This window comes from Passer montanus, unplaced genomic scaffold (assembly GCF_014805655.1).
Source record: "Passer montanus isolate IOZ18808 unplaced genomic scaffold, ASM1480565v1 scaffold35, whole genome shotgun sequence".
Lineage (NCBI taxonomy): Eukaryota > Metazoa > Chordata > Aves > Passeriformes > Passeridae > Passer > Passer montanus.
Window position 1 is genome coordinate 5,621,842 of NW_024368263.1, and position 16,896 is coordinate 5,638,737.

Consider the following 16,896-nt stretch of genomic DNA (forward strand, 5'->3'; position numbering starts at 1 on the left):
CAGGACACACTGGCAGAAACTTTCTGTGCTTTGAAGCCTTCACACCAGGGAGGGTTTCCATGTGTGTTGATGCTTCCTACAGCTACAGCAGTTGCAAAAATGTCTTCTCCCAGTCTAGAGGGAAACCTTTGTATCTAATTCACCTCAGACTCTAAATCATAAAGATAGCCAAGTAAAACCAGCAGAGTTTGCACCAAAGGGCTCAATTTTGTTTGCTACTTGAAGGTGATGCTAAGAGATGTTCCCATTGTTTAGAACCATTCTTGGATTTATTTATTTATTTTTGTATGAAAATCTCACTGGTTGGTATTCCCATGTCCCTTTTAAACCATTTGAGACGACATTTCTTTTGTTTCTTTCATTATAAAATTATTTTTATCCCAGTTCATGGGACTGTACAAGTAGAAATTAAAGCACTGCTTGGTATTTCCTTGCCCATCCTATCTGTTAGTCATCCCCAGCTCCTTTCAGCTCTCCCCAGTCTCCCCCTCCCCTCCCAGCTTGCCTTGAAGGGCTGGGAAAGCCGGCGCTGGCACATTATGTTGCCTGTCTGATTGTTGTGGGGTTGTGTTTGTGTGGGGAAGGTCACGAGACAAAGAGACCACCAGGCAGGGGTGGGTGGGGGGTGTTCAGTCCCTTTCCATTCAGGCCTTTTGGCAATGGGTGGGAAGAGTCTTGTTTGCATGACAGGATTTCAGGGGGCCATGCTTTTTGTTTAGATTTCTTCCACTGCTGCTGCAATGGGCCCTGGAGGGCTACAACAAAGGTAGAGCTTATATTTGAGATTCATGGGGCAAAGCTCTCAGTGCAGGAGTGACTGAGCCTGACCAGCCTGGAAAGTGCCAGCAATTGCTCTGGTTGGGGTGTTTGTGCCATGTTCAGTTGTGGCTGTGGTGGGAGCTCGGACTCTTGTGGGCTGAGATCCTTAGTGGGATGAATGCTCTGGAAGCATTCTGTCTGTGGAGTGAGGGTTGGAATGCAGGGAACAGCTCCACAGACCTGCCACAGTGGCTGTGCTTCCCTGAGTATTTCTGAGACTTCCAGACAGTGACTTTTATTCGCAGCATCTGTCTCTTTCCTTGCTATCAGGTCGATATTTTTGAGAGCATTCTTGTGTTTAAACAGCCCTTGCTTCCTCACCATCCCTGTGAGAAGCTGAGCTGCTGTCCCTGGGTGCAGCTCTCCCCTCACCCAATCCTTAGAAAGCAGCTCAGTCTATATTTACCACTGGTATGCACAAAGGCAAACATTGTCAGGGACTCATTGTAACTGTCCCAATTACCCTGATTTCATTTGCATAAGAAGATTGACCAGCCTGTGGCAGTGGCTGTCTGATATGGGACACTGTCATTTGGGAAGCAGGAATGAACTGGAATCCCCAGGCTGGATGTGGGATGGAGAGAGGGGGGTTGGTTTGGTCCCTAGCAGCATGGGTGCTACAGCAGCACTTCCTGGAAGGAGGATGACTTGTCAGATCTAAGCACTGCAAGTCCCTGAGCATGTCTGATTCAGATGTAAGAGCTGCCAGCTTCCCAAAGATGCAGATTCCAGATACCCCCGGCATGCCTGAGCATCTGGCTGTCCCACACAGGTAAATCCTTCCCCTGCATAGTGTGTAGGTGTGTATTTATCTATTTTTTTGTCAGTAGGTGTCGACCCTGCTTGAATGCTTCTAGACTAAGCAGTGGCCTGCCCTGTGTCACTTCCCTCAGGCACATGTAACCTCTCCTCCTTGTGTTTGGATTTTTTCCAGAAAGGTAGCTGTTGTGGCAGGCAGGCACTAAAGCAAGAGGAAAGCAGCTGGGATGGAGCAGAAGTCAGGAAGCAGGCTGAAATGGTGTGGTCTCTTGACCCAAAGCAACAGCCAGTGCTGGTAGGACTTGCTTGCACTGCAGCAGCTGCACAGCTCTCACTCCTCTCACTGGATTGAGAATGAATCATATTTTCTCTCCCTTCCCCCAGTGCCACACGTAACATGATCTCCCTGTGCCCAGGCTGGCAGATGGAAACCCAAAACTCTTGTGTTTGCAGTAATGGTTCTTCTGGGCTCAGCTGGCCTGTGAAGGTGCAGTGTTCAGCTTGTGAGCTTTGGCAGAGCAGCCTTTCTGTCCCCTGCCCTGCCCTGCTCTGTGTGTGCCTTCACAGCCCCAAGCCATGCCTTCATCTCCCTGCTGCTTCCAGGAGAGACTCTTGCTCTTGGACATCTTTCCTTGTTGCTCACCAAGCTTAGAGTGCTTCATGGAGAGGCACTGACTTTACTCTGTCTTACCCTGTCCTTCAAAGTCCCTCCTCCAGTATTTGGCAATTTAAAATTTGTATTAGTTAGTTACTAGGTGGCAATACAGGAGTGTGTCATGGAGGTGGCTGGAGCACAGGTAGCTCATCTCAGCTACAGTAGTATTTTAAGCCTCTTGCATCCTTGGGTGAGTTACTTTGTCTCTGAAAATTACTTTGGTAATTTGTAATTTGGTAATTACTTGGGTGAATTACTTTGCCTGTTTCCCAGTTTAAAAGTGGAACTCTTTATGAAGTGATATCACTATGAATCATAAAGAGCACAAATTATCATTTCAAAATGTACTATGTCCTAGAGACCTGATTGCTAACAGCCACATCCCAAGTCTCTGTCCTTACATTTTTGGATCTCTTTGACAGGGATTGATGATCCAGCCCAGATTTCTCAGGAATTCCTTTGTTCTTTCTTTGGCAGGACATGGAATAAGGAAAGAAATCCTTATGTGTTTTCTCAGATGAGATGCTGCTTGTGCTCTGACTCCAGGACACTCACATTTTTTGCCTGAAATTACCCACATTGGTATTGTTATGTTTGCTAGGTGCAAGGAGCATCAAAAAAGAAAGGGGCAGAACAGAATCTTCATTTGGGGCACAGATGGGCCCCTCATGGTTCCTCTAGCAACCCTTTAAAAGCTAGTTTGTATGTTTGACTTCCCTGATGTGTTGAAAAGGCAAAGTAGAGTCAAGTCTTACATTTAAATTTGGGTTTTTTCCCTTTTGTTTGTTTTTGCAGGGAGTGTCCTACCTTCTACTGCATTTCTGTGACCTCTCATTTTAACTTATGTGTTAGAGGGCTCTATTTATAAGCAAGCAAAACACGTGCTCCAGACACTGAATTAGCTTTTCAATCATTATTCCTAACAAATATGAAGTGAAATACTATGATTTAGACACTTACACTATCTCTTTTAAGCTGAGTCACTGTGTCTTTGCTTTGCATTGGGAAAATAGCTTTGGCACATGTTCATGCAGTGGTGACTGATGGACCTAGGAGGAAAACAGAGACATTGGCCACCCAAAGAGGAGAGGAGGGCATCCAGCTTTCAGCTCTGCCACTGAGGTTCAAGTAATAAGATGTGCCCTTTTAAAATGCTTTGTTTTCCCCAGCTGTGCAAAGGGAGGAGGTGGATGAATAATAATACAGAGTTTTGTTTGAAATTCACCAAAAGGCAGAGGGAAACAGTGCTTTTTTCCTTTTCAAGCAAAATATTTAATTTGATTTGAGCTGAACCATCTGGGCACTCTGAATAGGAATGTAAATGACAATTTTCAAGGAAACATTTTGAAAATAGCAATGTCCAGTGCTTTGGCTTTTTAGAATCTGAAGGAACTTCTAAACAATCAGTATTCAAACAATCAGTATTCAAATTTAAGGCAAATTCTCAGGAAAGTCTTAGCATGACTGAAATCTCAGGAAATCTCTGTGCTTGGAAAAGTTTTGTTTTGAAAAAATTTATCCTTGCTGTGTAAATAGGAGAAAAGCCCTGAAAATAACACTGCTCATAACCATTATATTCTGCATATGAACTGCATCTTGTCCTGCCCTTGGAGCAGTGTTGCACTTGCATCTCTTGGGCTGCTGCTTGTAATTGCCCTGGTGCTTTATCCTATTGGCCATTTCCATGTCACTGGTTCAGTTTTGCTACAGCTCTCATGGGGCAGTCTGACCTTTGGTGGCTGCTGTTTGATTTGCTCTTGGTTCATGAGAATTTGTTGGCTGGGAGCAAAGGAGGTGCCCAGTGGTGGAGGGATTATACAGGGACAGACGATGGTAGCACTGTCTGCTCCAGGCAGCTTTTCTGCTCCTGGATTAAAGTTCATGCTGTGCTACTTGTCTGTCTCTCTGAGGCCTTGTCAAGTCCATGTGGGAAGCTGTTCTGTCTGCACTATTTCACTTTGTGCTGCTCAGCTCTCCCTGCCTCATTTCTCCTCCCTCTTTCCCCTTCCATTCAGGCGGCATCTTTCAGTCTTCCCCATTCAAGCCCTGCCTTTGCTCTCTGCCCTGTGTAAAAGTTCCATGCCCTCCCTACCATTCATCACCTCTTGCTCATTCACTTCCCCACTTTCCTTTCCCCATTCATCTGGGCTTCCCCTCACCCAGTCTGGGCTGCCCTCTCCTCCTGCCCCTTCCATAGTCCTCCTTTTGTGTCGTTGCACTCCCTTCTCTGTGGCCATCCAAAGCTCAGCAGTCTGCAGTGTGCTCTGGGAGGATGCTCTTCTAGAAGTTGGCCCCAGCTGATGAGCAGATTAATCCTCAGTGGAAGCCTGTGGGACTGTTTTGGGTGGATTTGTCTCTCTAGTTACCCTGCAGGTGAGAAGATTTCTTTTCCCTCCACTTCCTGGAGATGCATCAGGAAGAGTATTACAATTTCTAACCTTCCTGTTCAGTCTGGTCTTTCTGTCTCTCCCTCCTGGTTTGTTTCCCCTTTGTTTGCAGCAGTTGCAGCTCTCAGGTGACTCCTTGGGAGGTTGTTGGATTTCCTCATTCCTGAGGAGTGTAACATGAATTTTCTTAATTATGCTGGCTTTGTAATTATGGTTGTTGCCTGAGTCTTCTCTGCTTCCTTCTTTTAAATAATCTGCTTGGAAGCTGTTTCAGTTTTGTCAAGCCATCTCTGCTCTCCAATATGTGTTTTAAATGTTCCCCAGGAAACAGAGCTTATGAATTGTATTAGCCAGGCCTTGTTGTTTCTGGGTCTCAAGGCAGCCATGACCCTGTGCTTGTGATGCAGACACAGGAAATATGGACCACAGCCTCTGTCAAAGCTTTCCCAGCTTGCTGAGCACCTTGTCCCCTGCAGCTCCCACAGTGCCAGCAGTGTGCAGACATCACCCATGGTACTGAAGGAGCAGATCTCTGCTGCAGTGTGGCCTGAAAGCAAAGTGGGAGGTCTGCTGGCCTGTGGGTGCCCATGGGGGGCTTCAGCCTTGAATGGCTAAACTGCATTCAAGCCAGTCTGGTCAAATAAAAGGGGAACATTAGAGCTTGGGAAGAGTGGATAGGCTTGGAGGAAGCAGGTGCTCTGAAAGCTTGTGTGCTCCCTGTGCCTGTGGGAAATCTGATCAGCTCAGTAAAGGAGACTGAAATGAGGTGGATACAGGCAAGGAGAGGGGCTCTGTGAGTGTCTGCAAGCTCAAGTGACAGGATGAGCTCTCTGTTGTGTGGGAGGCTGTGAAAGGACCATCCACTGCTGTCTCATGAGGCTGAAAGGAGCCCCTGACACAGCCTGGCAGGGCCAGACTCCAGGAGGACTTGTCAATTCTCAGAGAAGGACCCTTTCCCCTGATAACTGTCCCAAAGTGGGATTTCAAACCCTGCTGTGGTTTGTTGTCAGGCTGGTGAGTGTGTAAAAGAGATTCCCCGTTCATTGTGCTTGTGCCCCACAGAGACATTGAACCTGGCAGGGCACATCTAGCCCCAGGCCAGCCCTGCATCTGCAGGCAGGAGTCTCTGCTCCAGCAAGGCTTGGACTGGGAACTCAGCACAAACAGCACTTCTTCCTATGAAGTTAGTTGCATTGCTGTTGTGGAGTTTATTTAGTGATGATTTGCTTTAAAATGTCAGACACATTTTCCTTCTGTTTGAAAACTTGTGGCAGAGAGAACTCTGGAAACACTGTCCCCTGTATCCAGTAAGAGCATATAGGAATCCAAAATGCAGCTTGATTTTTCTGATTTGCAGTTTTGCAACTTTGGCACTTGGACAAATCTCTTTTACCCTTAAACCAAAGCACATTTGACATAGCAAACACTGCTAAAGTGCAAACACTGCAGAAATTACTATTGCAGTTCAATGCAGGAAACCTGCAGTCTGGGTGTCATCCAGGAATGATTTGGATAGATCACTAAGAAACAATTCAAACCACCACAACTTCCAGCAATCTGGCTCCTTCCTGCAGCTGGGGACTCCTGTGATCACCCTGGGAAGATGCAAGTCAGGATTTCTTGGTCTCAAGCATTTAAATGGTAGAAGGTAGAGAATAATTAATGCCCCCAGCTCCAGGCTGCACTTGGAACCAGCCTGTCTGCAGTACCTTGAGATCATTATGTCGTTGCAGTCTAATGCCAGTGCCTCCAAGACATTTCAAGGAATCATGTGATACCTGTCTCCTCTTCCCAAGGCTGACTTAAACTTCTGCTCCACTTTTGTTTGGAAAGCAGAGTTTCTTTGGTAGCTTCTAGTCCCCATGACTGAGCAAAGCCAGTTGTAAGAGCAGTAAGAGTTAAATACCTTTCCCAGTCTGTTTAGCAGGAATTTTGCTCTATTGCTATTGCTCTAACCAGAAGCATGGTTTGAATTCCAGTACAGGTGGGTCATTTTGGCAACATGTGTGCTATGGCACTTGTTAGCTGGAGCTTTAAATTCATCTGTTTAGCTTGAGCTTTTCTGAACCCTGATGACCTGCTGTCAGGTCAGAAGAGAACTGTTGTTATCTAGTCTCTCCTAACGTGGGTAAGATCTTCTGCTTGACCTCAACCATACCTCATCTCCTAGGAGAGCTTGCAATTTAATTGTAAAACTTCTGGTGAAGTTAGGGAGACGTTTCTTTTGTTAATAGCAAAAATAATCAACTTAGGCTGATCTGAGGCTGTCCAGTTTGACTTCTAGCCCCTAGATGTGATTATACCTTTGTCTTGGTGGAGCCTCTGGTACTGCCAAATATCTGTTCCTCCAGACAGTGATCAAGTCATTGCTTAACCTGCCTTTTCATAAGGTAATGAATTGAACCTGTCAGTGCAGCCAGTAAGACTGTACCAGTGAGAAGTGCCAAAGAGGTAATGTCACCTCATTTACAAACTTGCAGGGCACATTTCCTTTTTTGCAGGCAGTGTTACCTTGAGAGCACTCACTATAACAAGCAAGGGGTTTTTTCCCCTGCTGGGAATGGCTGCTGCTGAAGATGGCATTCCCCACCCTGTGCACTGGCTGGCATTCTTGGCTCCTGTCCAGATGGTTTTCTGTTTATTTTTAATGTAATATATATTGTTTGCAAGTACCCAGATTTACTAAAAGACCTTGCTCACACTTAGTAAGTTGCTGCTTTAACTCCTCTGTGAGCATGACACAGACTTTTCCTTAGTTTGCTCCAAAGTCACTAATGAGAATTCTGTAGGAGGAAGAGTGAATTCTCAGGGGATCCCATTAGTGGCATTGCCACATGATGGTGGCTCTCTGGCTTAGATTTATTTTTGAGACCTGTCAAATAGCCAGATTTCAGCATGTTGAATGTGTGACACCCTGAGTTTGTGTCACAGTAAATCCTCAGACTCAGGGTTGCCTGGTGATTTGTCAGGTGCCCTGCAGAAATCAGTCATAGCAGCGACCTTGGCTTATGATCTGTGCCCAGTTTGTGTTCTCATCCAGATAATATCAGCTGGACATAATCTGTTTTCTATGGCCTATTCTGACTGATATTCTGACCAGTCCTCCTCCAAGTGTGTGTTACTCAAGATCAGTCATTTGTTCCTTTGCTGTGGGTTGCTGTTACACATCAAGACCTGCTGTATCCCATTAAATTCTCGCCAGGCAGTGCGTGCCTGTCACTGTGATTGCACAGGAGTTTTGGAGCCATGGTTGGAAGGGCTGTACTGCTGATTCAAAACTGGAAGAAAGGGAGCAAGCAGATCTTGATGTTCTTCCAGTATTCCCAGACTTGCAGAAAATCAGTATTTGTAATGACTTTTTAAAGCCTTTTGGATGAAAGTTACCTTGACCTGCTGATTTAAAACTGACTTTAGCAGCTGCTGTGTAACATTCTTCAGAGTTACTGCTGGGAGAGAAACTGCACCATCATCATCATCATGTGATAGAGATAATTCATTGGGCTTTTGTCCGCAGACAAAACAGAAATATTTCAACTCCCCTGACTCTTTCACACTGATATCACCTATGCAACGTTTTCCAGATAATATCAGACCAAAAACCTGTTTTGAATGAGAAGACTCATCTGTACTAGCATCAATGCAGCTGTAACAAGAGACATTATCCATAACAGTGAATTTTACAGAAATCTTTTGTATGATTAGTTGACCCAGGAGTAAGCAGGGATCTGACTGCAGGAACTTGGCATGAAATACAGCCCCCCCTGAATAGCTCTTCTCACTGTTGTGTGTCAGTTTCTGGTTTGCTTTGGGTTTTATTATTATTTTCTTTGTAGCAGTAGTGATTAGAGCCAGTCTGTCTTCTAGTTGTGAGATTGACTTTGCATGCTTATGTGTTCTGGTGAGTTATGTAATGCAAATCAATGCAGCATCTCACCCAGAGTGTGTTGCATTTTGGATCTGAATGAAGTAACTTACATATTATGTCCCCTCATGATGTAGAAGCCCTGAGAGATGTAATTAATATTAATAGAGAATTTTGAGATTTTCCAGTCAGATATGTCTAAAACTGCCTAAACAATAATTATGTGGTGGTGAATGAGAATATCACGTGTCTTATGATACTATGGATATTGCTGTTTTCAGCTTTTGATATTTAATGCCTTACACCATCCAGATGAAAAGCAGAGTTTATTTTATCTAGATTGCAGAACTCATTGCTTCAGGAGATTGTGGAGGCCTAAAAACTGGAGGAATTCAAAAGGGAGAGCAAGAGATTGGGCATTTGTACATTAAGAATGTTGGGGCCAGTGCTGACAAGCAGTTCTGCGAAGTTATAAACCCCTTGCCTCAGGATTTAAGAAAATATTTTAACTGTTCATGTAAGTTTGGTCACACCAATCCTTAGGTGGTCTCTTGTTGACTTCACCTTGTCCACAATCTCAGGAATGAGGGACAGCTCCAGAGCTTGGGCTGTGCTGTTGGATACGTGACTCGCCTGTCTGGGTCACAGCCTGCCCAGCCTGTTACTGGAGCTGAGACAACTGCCCATGTAGGAATGTGCAGCATGGTCAGTGCTGGATCAAGATTAAAGATAATATTTTCACCTGAAAAACCCCACCTGCGATTTTTTAGAGTGCCTCAGCTTCTTTGCAGTAGTCTTAATGCACTGCCATAAATAATAAAACAGGAAGAAGCAGAGCTGGAGAAGGTTCAGTCTATAAACATGTCTCTTTGCATTAAGCCTTGTGGTGTAATGGAGGGCATCTCCTGCCACCCATACTGTCTCGTTAATCATGTAATTATCTCCCTCACTTTAAGTGCTGCATCTCCTTCCCTGTCAGTGGTGCTGGTAATGGAGCTTTTATTTACCCTGGCTTCTTTCTGGGGAGCGGCTCTGGTTTCAAAGCCAGCACAGTGGTGTATTTTGAATAATTTAGTTCTGGGTGGCTTGAACACTGTCTGTAATTCCCCAGCTGAGACTAGAGGCTTGTTTCTGGAAGTATTATGCCAGAAGGCTGATTTGGAGAGAGGCAGAGGCACCACTCAGAGTGGTGGGATGTTGAGGTGGCCAAGGACTGAAAGACCACTCAGTGGGTCCTGTGAGTGCCTCTCAGCTCTGTCCTCTCTCAGTGTCTTAGCAAGGACTTGCATCAAGAAACCCACAGGCAAGGGGATGGATAAGGAAGAGAATTGTGTTAAAAATGAGCATGGAGACATGACATGAATTTGGGTACGTGGCTGAGCATGAGAGGCTTCCCCTGCAAGCTGTGGGTCAGAAATTACTGTGGTCTCCAAGTGTAGGATTTGCTTGGCCTGTGGTGGTTATGGACCGGGGTGTGACCTGCAGAGTCAAGAAGTTCAGTGTGGTGTCCAGCTGTCGCTGGCTTTGGAAAGTTTGATAGGTTTCTGCATCTGAAACCTCCCCAGGCATCCATCCCTGTTCACAGTGTCCCTGTGCTGCTTGGCCTGGTGGCTTGGCAATTGCCCTTTGCCATTGCAGCCATCATCCAGCCACACTCTGAGTTCTGCACAGCCCTCACTATGCTGGCTCACACGGACACGGGTGTGGTGCCTGTGCCCTGTAGATGGAGAGGTCACAATACCACACAAGTCTGTGGGCTCACTCCAGCAATCTTGGCAATACCAAAAATCAAATCTGGCTCCAAGCCCTCTTTCCAATCTGCCTCAGAACTGAGTAGTGGCACACTCCTGAATCTTTGATTCTCTCATTCTTGTTGAATCTGTGCTTCCACTGTCTGTTTAGATAAAGTGCTTCTGCAGAAGGTAACAACAGATGGTAGTAATGTAGGTCCCTTCCTTGTCTTTATGCCTAAGACAGTAGGAGAAATAAATTAGAACAGAAATGCCTCTGTAGATTGGCCAACTAGCTCATGAACCTGGTCTTTCAGGCTATTCTGCTCTTCAGGGAAAAGAGAATCTTATACCAGCCCCCTCTATCTCCACTTTGCCATGTGCTACGTGGACAGACACCTAATCCAGGTGACAGGCCCTCTTCTCTGAAATGCCTCCTGGCCTAGCTGAGAGCTGAGCTGGGCAGCTCTGTGCCCTCACTGCAGCTTTCCTGAGGAGCAGGTGTCTCTGGGAGCACTGCTTGCTGAGGGACTATCCTCTGTGCCTAAAAGCAATCTGGCTTTTGAGAGCTGGGTGATGTTTCCAGCCCTTGGGTTCACCTCAGGTCAAAGCAATCTAACATGCCCTAAAAGTACTGCTGGACAGCCCTTAATCAGTTTATATTGTCTGGGCAGTGGTGAGTAAATTCATTATTTACAGGGGAGGCGAGTGTGCGTCACTGGAGCCAGCACTAATGTTTTACCATGTGTGCTCAGGCAACTCAGATGAGCTGACTCGAATGGTGGGAAGCTGGGTTTCAGGGTGGAGTGGTATGCATTTACCTCTGACTGGCCTTCCTCCCTGCTGGATCAGGATTTCTCACATGCACTTCTCTCCTTTGGAAGAGAGAACAGGATCATTAAACATCCCTAGATTGCAGAGACTGTGCCACCTAACTTCTGAGTTCCATCCAGCAAAGCTCAGAGTGGCTTCTGAAATCCTCGGAGATGAAAAGATGTTGCATGTAATTGACACCCCCTTTCCAGTGGAAAAGGGCCAATGTATAAATAAGAAACAGGCCAACTATTGAGAGCTCCTTTCTGGTGGGAAATTAATCAGGAGTTGTCATTTCTATATAATATTATATATAATAGGGAGGAGAAGCTGAAGCTCAGGACAATTTCTCTGCAGAATCTCCGAGTCTGGGGCAGAGCTGGGGTCAGTGCCAGGAGGCCTGACACTGCCAGGCCAGTCTCTCCTGAAAGTGAAGACACCAGTGGACCTTAGAATGATTCAGGTTTTAAGGACCTGGTCCAACTCAAGGCCAATTTCCAAATTAGATGGAGTTGCTTGGAGCCTTGCCCACTGGAAAGACAACTGTGGCTTTGGTGATGTTGAGACAAAACCTTTCAATGAGGAAACTGCAATCCTAAAGCCAGCCAAGGATCCTGCTGCTGTGCCCAGTTCAGCTGTTGCCTCCCCAGCTGCCCCTGAGGGCTGCTGGCCGTGGGGAGAGGAGCAGCTGGCTGCACTCTGAAATGTCTGAGTTTTCCCAAGATACTCATTGTCTGTCTGCAGCACCAGCCTCCACCCTACTTGCTCACTCAACCGTGGCTGATGTGTCTGTAATTAAAGAAGAGGAACAATTTGAGATTTCATTTTCTTTCCTCAAATGAATTTCCTATTTTCATCACATTTTGCGAGGTCCCCCTCACCTTGCTTTTTGTCTTGTAGTTTTGCTGGGGGACCTTTAGTTTGTGGTGTAAGTAAGGGAGAAACAGGAGAAAAACAGATTGTTTTGGTCCAGGGAATTAAGATCCTGGGTCAGATGGCTGCTGCGGTCATTAACATATTTACATTTTTGCTTAAGAGCCGCGTTGAGGATCAAGGGAGTTAGGGGTGATTGTCATTGAAATGCGGATGAAACCTTGCATGAAATTGCCGTTAGTGTCCTGTTGTCTGGGGGCGGGGGGCAAACGGCTTCCTCATCCCTCATCGTGCCCAGGCGGAGGGGCTGCGCCAGGGCAGGCTCCGTGCCCGTGCTGTGGGAGCTCCGCTCCCCGCGGGGCTGGAGCCGGGCTGGGCACGGCCCCGCTGCTGCCTCCGGGCGCTGCCTGCCCTCGGGCGAGAGCCTGGTGCTCGGCTGGCCCTGTGCGACGCTTGGCCCCGAAGGAGATCCTCATGGATAAATGCATGAAGCGGCTAGCAAAGGTCAGTTGCCTCTTTTATAATTGATGGAGCTGAGTGTTTTGGGTCTGCTGTCACACGTTTTTGCGCTGGTGCAGCATCACCTGGACTGCTGTGTGTAGTTTTGGGCACCATATTATGAAAAAGACATGAAGCTGTTAGAGAGTGTCCAAAGGGGGCCACGAGGATGATGCAGGCTCTTGAGGGGAAGCTGTGTGAGGAGTGGCTGAGGTCTCTTGGTTTGTTTGGCCTGGGGAAGAGGACGCTAAGGAGGGACCTCACTGTGGTCTTCAACATCTTCATGAGGGGCAGGTTCTGATGTCTTTGCTCTTATGACCAGGACTCAAGGAAACAGCTAGAGGTGTGTCAGGGAGAGGTCCAGGTTGAATATCCATGGGTGGTTGTTTGTGCTGGAGTGCTGGAACAGGCTCCCCAGGGCTGTGGTCATAGTACCGAGCCTGTCTGAGTTCAAGAAATGTTTGGACAACCTTCCTGGGCACATGGTGGGATTCTTGGGCTGACCTGCATAGATCTAGGAGCTGGATGGAGCATGGAGGACTCGATGATCCTAATGGGTCCATTCTAACTCGGCACATTCTGTGATTCGATGATTTGCCATGTGTAGAGACACAGGATATGCAGGACCTGCTCAGCCCCTTGATTTTTGTGGATAGCTGTGATAGCAGAAACAGGGTTTGAAACAGTTTGAAGTATTGGTATGGATTTTGAGTGGTAACAGATGAAATTTTTATATGCTTTTTATAGAGAAATATTGTACAATTGTACAATTAAAAATTGTTTCAACATGAATAAGAGGACTTCCTTACAGCTGGGGTTGACAGTAAAACATTCTGCTGCAGGTTGTGGAGCCTGTGCTTTGGCCCTGCTCTGAGATGTTTGAGTTCAGATGTTAGTTGTTCATTGTTCATCTCTTACTCTCACATTGTTCAGATCCATTGTTTTACTTCACACTTATTTCTAATTATTATCATTAACATAGTGCCAAAAATAATTATATATAATAACATGGAAGAGGAGAAGAGACTCGATAGCCAAATTACACTACAGAAAACACCAGCTACCTTCTGCCACTGTTTTGGTTTTTGTGGAGCAAGCAACAAGACTTCAGTGAGCTGAAGGGGGAATGCTGGTGCCTATTGGTGTGAGAAAGAAGCAGATTCACTCATAGCCACCAGACAGCTACAGTTTCAGCTGTGCCTGTGGAAGCCAGCAGCCAGTAACAGCAGCATCCTGAGTGACAGGATGTGTCAGCTCCAGCACTAGCGAGTCTGAAGTCATTAGGGTGTCCTTGGGGGCTGGGTTGAAGCTCTGAAGACATTGTGTAATTTCTGTTCTTGGTTACAAAATGCTTCTTTTTGGAAGGCTTGAAAGCAGAACAAAATCTGGGAAAAGTGGTTTGTGATCTCAGCAGCTCTTTTGTTCTCTGGAGGCCTGTGTGCTTCAGCTCTGTATCTCATCTGCCCTTTGAAGGAATAGCCATGTTCCCTGGGGCTGCAGCCCTTGGTCTTCCTACAAAGTCAGTGACCACACAGCATGGGGAGAGTCCCACACTTTGGGTGCTGACCCTAGCCCTCAAAGTAGAGAGGTATTGAAGCCTCCAAGGAGCAAATGGTTATATCCTAGACAAGCTAGGTTCTGACATTTTAAATATCAAGATACAGTTAAAGTGGTGCAGTTAAGTAAGATGTTGGTTAGGTCAAATGTTTTTGAGAAACAGGGATGAACAGAGCAGTATCTATGGGCTTGCAGGTCTTAGATCCATTCACTGAATGACTCATCTCACAGCTCCTACAAATTCCCCTTGAGAAAGGTCATCCCAGGTATTGTGCTAATAATACTTTATTTCCTGGGTATGGGTGTGTCTGGGATTGGGCACCACAAACAGGCTGGCCTGAGAGTCACTGCAAGAGCTAAAACTCATCAGAGCTGAGCCTGAGTGCAGAAGCCCTGACTTTTGGGGCTGGTTTTAGAGTTTGATCTGTTAACTCAAAGCATCAGAGTGGGCCAGAGTAGGGGAGCTGAACTTCTCCAGGGATTAATATTAAGCCTTTGTTTAACAGTAAACAGCTGATGAAATCCACCTTTGGCTCTGGGTGCCATCTGTGAGGTACATCCAGGCCACCTCACAAGGGCAGGACAACCTTTGGCAGAGAGCAGGAGAGAGTGCCCAGCTCTGACTGTCAACAGGTCGCTTGGTTTGTCTTGTTTTGTGCAATCCCCAGCAGTTTCTTCACAGAGGGGCTGCTGCTTTGACCAAAGGTAGATAGTCCTACTTCAGCAAGGAGCTGTAACCTCCTCAGGTTAGACAGCTCCTCCTCAGCCAAGCAGCCGGGGAGAGCAGAGCAGCAGGACAAAGGTGTTCAGGCCAGAGGGAGATGGAGCCAGATCCTCGCACATGGGCACCACAGCCTCTAAACAAGCAGCCCGTGCCTGAGGCTGGTCTGTTTTACAGCTGCTCTGCTCACTGCAGAGCCGTGCCAGCCCTGCTGCTGGCAGGCTGCATCCTCTGCCACATCCTCCTTCCTTCCCCCTCCCTTGCCAAGGCACTTCACTCCACCGTGACTGATCGAAGGCCCAGCTCCTGTTCAAATTTCCTTCTCTGTTAGGAAAGAGTGAGGATTGATAGGACCTTTTTGGCTCTGCCAAGGCCTATTATGTCCCAAATGTTTCCATGAAAAGACTCCCTTCTGACCACCCTGCCCCCTGACAGCCGTTCAATCCAGCCAACAAGCTTGATATCATTATCTACAAAAGGAGGCCAGCGAGCACCAGGGTCCTCACAGCCAAGTTTGGGAAATCAAAGGCAAAATCTCCCAGCAACAGAGAGCTGGTAGAGATCAGACTGCGCCAGGGCTAGTGCAGACTGGTCTGGCAGCTTGCAGCCACTAGTTTTCCAAGCACATCAGAAAGGTGCTCGGCGTGGTGCCAGCACTGGCTTTGTCAGGGCTGAGGCTGTGCCCTGGGAGCTGGCAGCCCCTCAGAGAGTGCCCTAGAGGCCACTGGAACAGTCATTAGTTTGGACAGCCTTGTAAAGGTGTCTCTTTTCATCAGTGGCATGTCTAGATTAGCCACTTAGGCTCAGGGAAAACAGTGAAGTTTTTAGTCAGAGTGGGATTCACTCCAGGTCTCACCTGGGACTTTCCTTCTAATAACTCTGGTTTACATTCTCAAAATGGCGTGTGGCTGCTTTGTCACTTTTAGTTTGACATGGTGTTCGTCTGCTTTGCTTCCTGTCCAAAGATTTTCTTTGCCAACTCAAAATAGCTCTTCAGCAGTGAAAGCACTTACCATAGTGAAGGCATCTGTAGAGATGATCTGGAAAGGTGACTGTGAGAAACACTGAGCATGGAGGGGGCTTGAGGAGGGGTGGCATATTCCTATGGTGCAATTGTGTTAGGAAATAGAGGAGTTCCTCCTTTTCACTGCATTTTATCTCACAAACTGCATCTCTGGATGCTTGATGTTCCAGATAGAAAGAGACATAAAAAATAGGCAAGAGAAATAGTGATGCAGAGGGCAGGAAGGTGAAGGGAGCTGATGTATCTGAAGCTTGGGTGGAGATGGAATGGTGGTGTGGACGATGGTGCCTGGACTCACCTCTCTCTGCAGCAGGGTGCTTTCCAGTCCCTGGGTGATTGCAGGGCAGTGTCACCAAAGCCTAGAGCAGCCCCTGTGTTCCTGTGGGTCTGCAGAGGGTGATGAATGCACAGGACAGAGTTGTGTGTAACCTGGGGTTGTTAATTGTGGCACTCTCCCCTCCTGTCCCAGTTTGATCCTGACAACACTGGCTACATCAGCACTGAGAAGTTCCGCTCCCTTCTGCAGAGGCACGGCTCGGAGCTGGACCCCCACAAGCTGGAGGTCCTGCTAGCCCTGGCAGACAGCAACTCTGAGGGGAGGATCTGCTACCAGGACTTCGTCAACCTGGTGAGTGCTCTGGCTGGCAGGGCTGGCAGTCCTTGGCTCTGCTTAAAACATGGGCTGTTGAAGGACAGTGTCTCTTTCGCTCCCTTTATTAACACCAGTGTTTGCTGCATCATATTCTGCATGGACTTGCTTCAGCAAGACTCAAATTGCTTCTGATTTTTCCAGGGAAACAAATTTGCATGGGAAGGAATTGTGGGAACTGTAGTAATATCATGAAGCAATGGCTGCTGCTGCTGCTTTGGAAGTTTTTGCTCTCAGTATCTGTTGCTAGCTGCTATAATGAGCCATTTGTTTGCAAGCAGAGGTCTGTCAGTCTGGATGTCTCCTGTTTTATCTAGAGATTTCACCACTTCCAGACAAAAATATATAGATAAGGTTGTGTTGACATGCTAGGTAGAGTCATATTGCACTGCTGTAGGCATCAACAGCAGCAGGGATAAAGTGTTTCTAGCTCATGTTCATTTTATTCCAGGTGAGGTGTCTCAGAGTGCATGAGTCATGATCTGGATGCCTCTCTATCTCTACTGAGTCAATTAGTGAAGGGATTGCTCTGTTTCTTGTCAAGGCAGT

At 46.8% G+C, this 16,896-nt stretch overlaps 1 protein-coding gene across 3 annotated transcripts in view; it reads left to right on the forward strand.

The window, feature by feature from the left end:
• RHBDL3 (rhomboid like 3) overlaps window positions 1-16,896 on the forward strand; it is a 57,286-nt gene that overhangs the window by 20,756 nt on the left and 19,634 nt on the right. For 2 of the 3 annotated variants that reach the window (XM_039716152.1, XM_039716154.1), the window contains one exon: window positions 16,168-16,326. The exons of the other annotated variant lie outside the window; for it this stretch is intronic. In XM_039716152.1, the coding sequence (XP_039572086.1) occupies window positions 16,168-16,326 (159 nt within the window). The remainder of the gene's footprint in view (window positions 1-16,167; window positions 16,327-16,896) is intronic. 3 annotated transcript variants of the gene reach the window in all.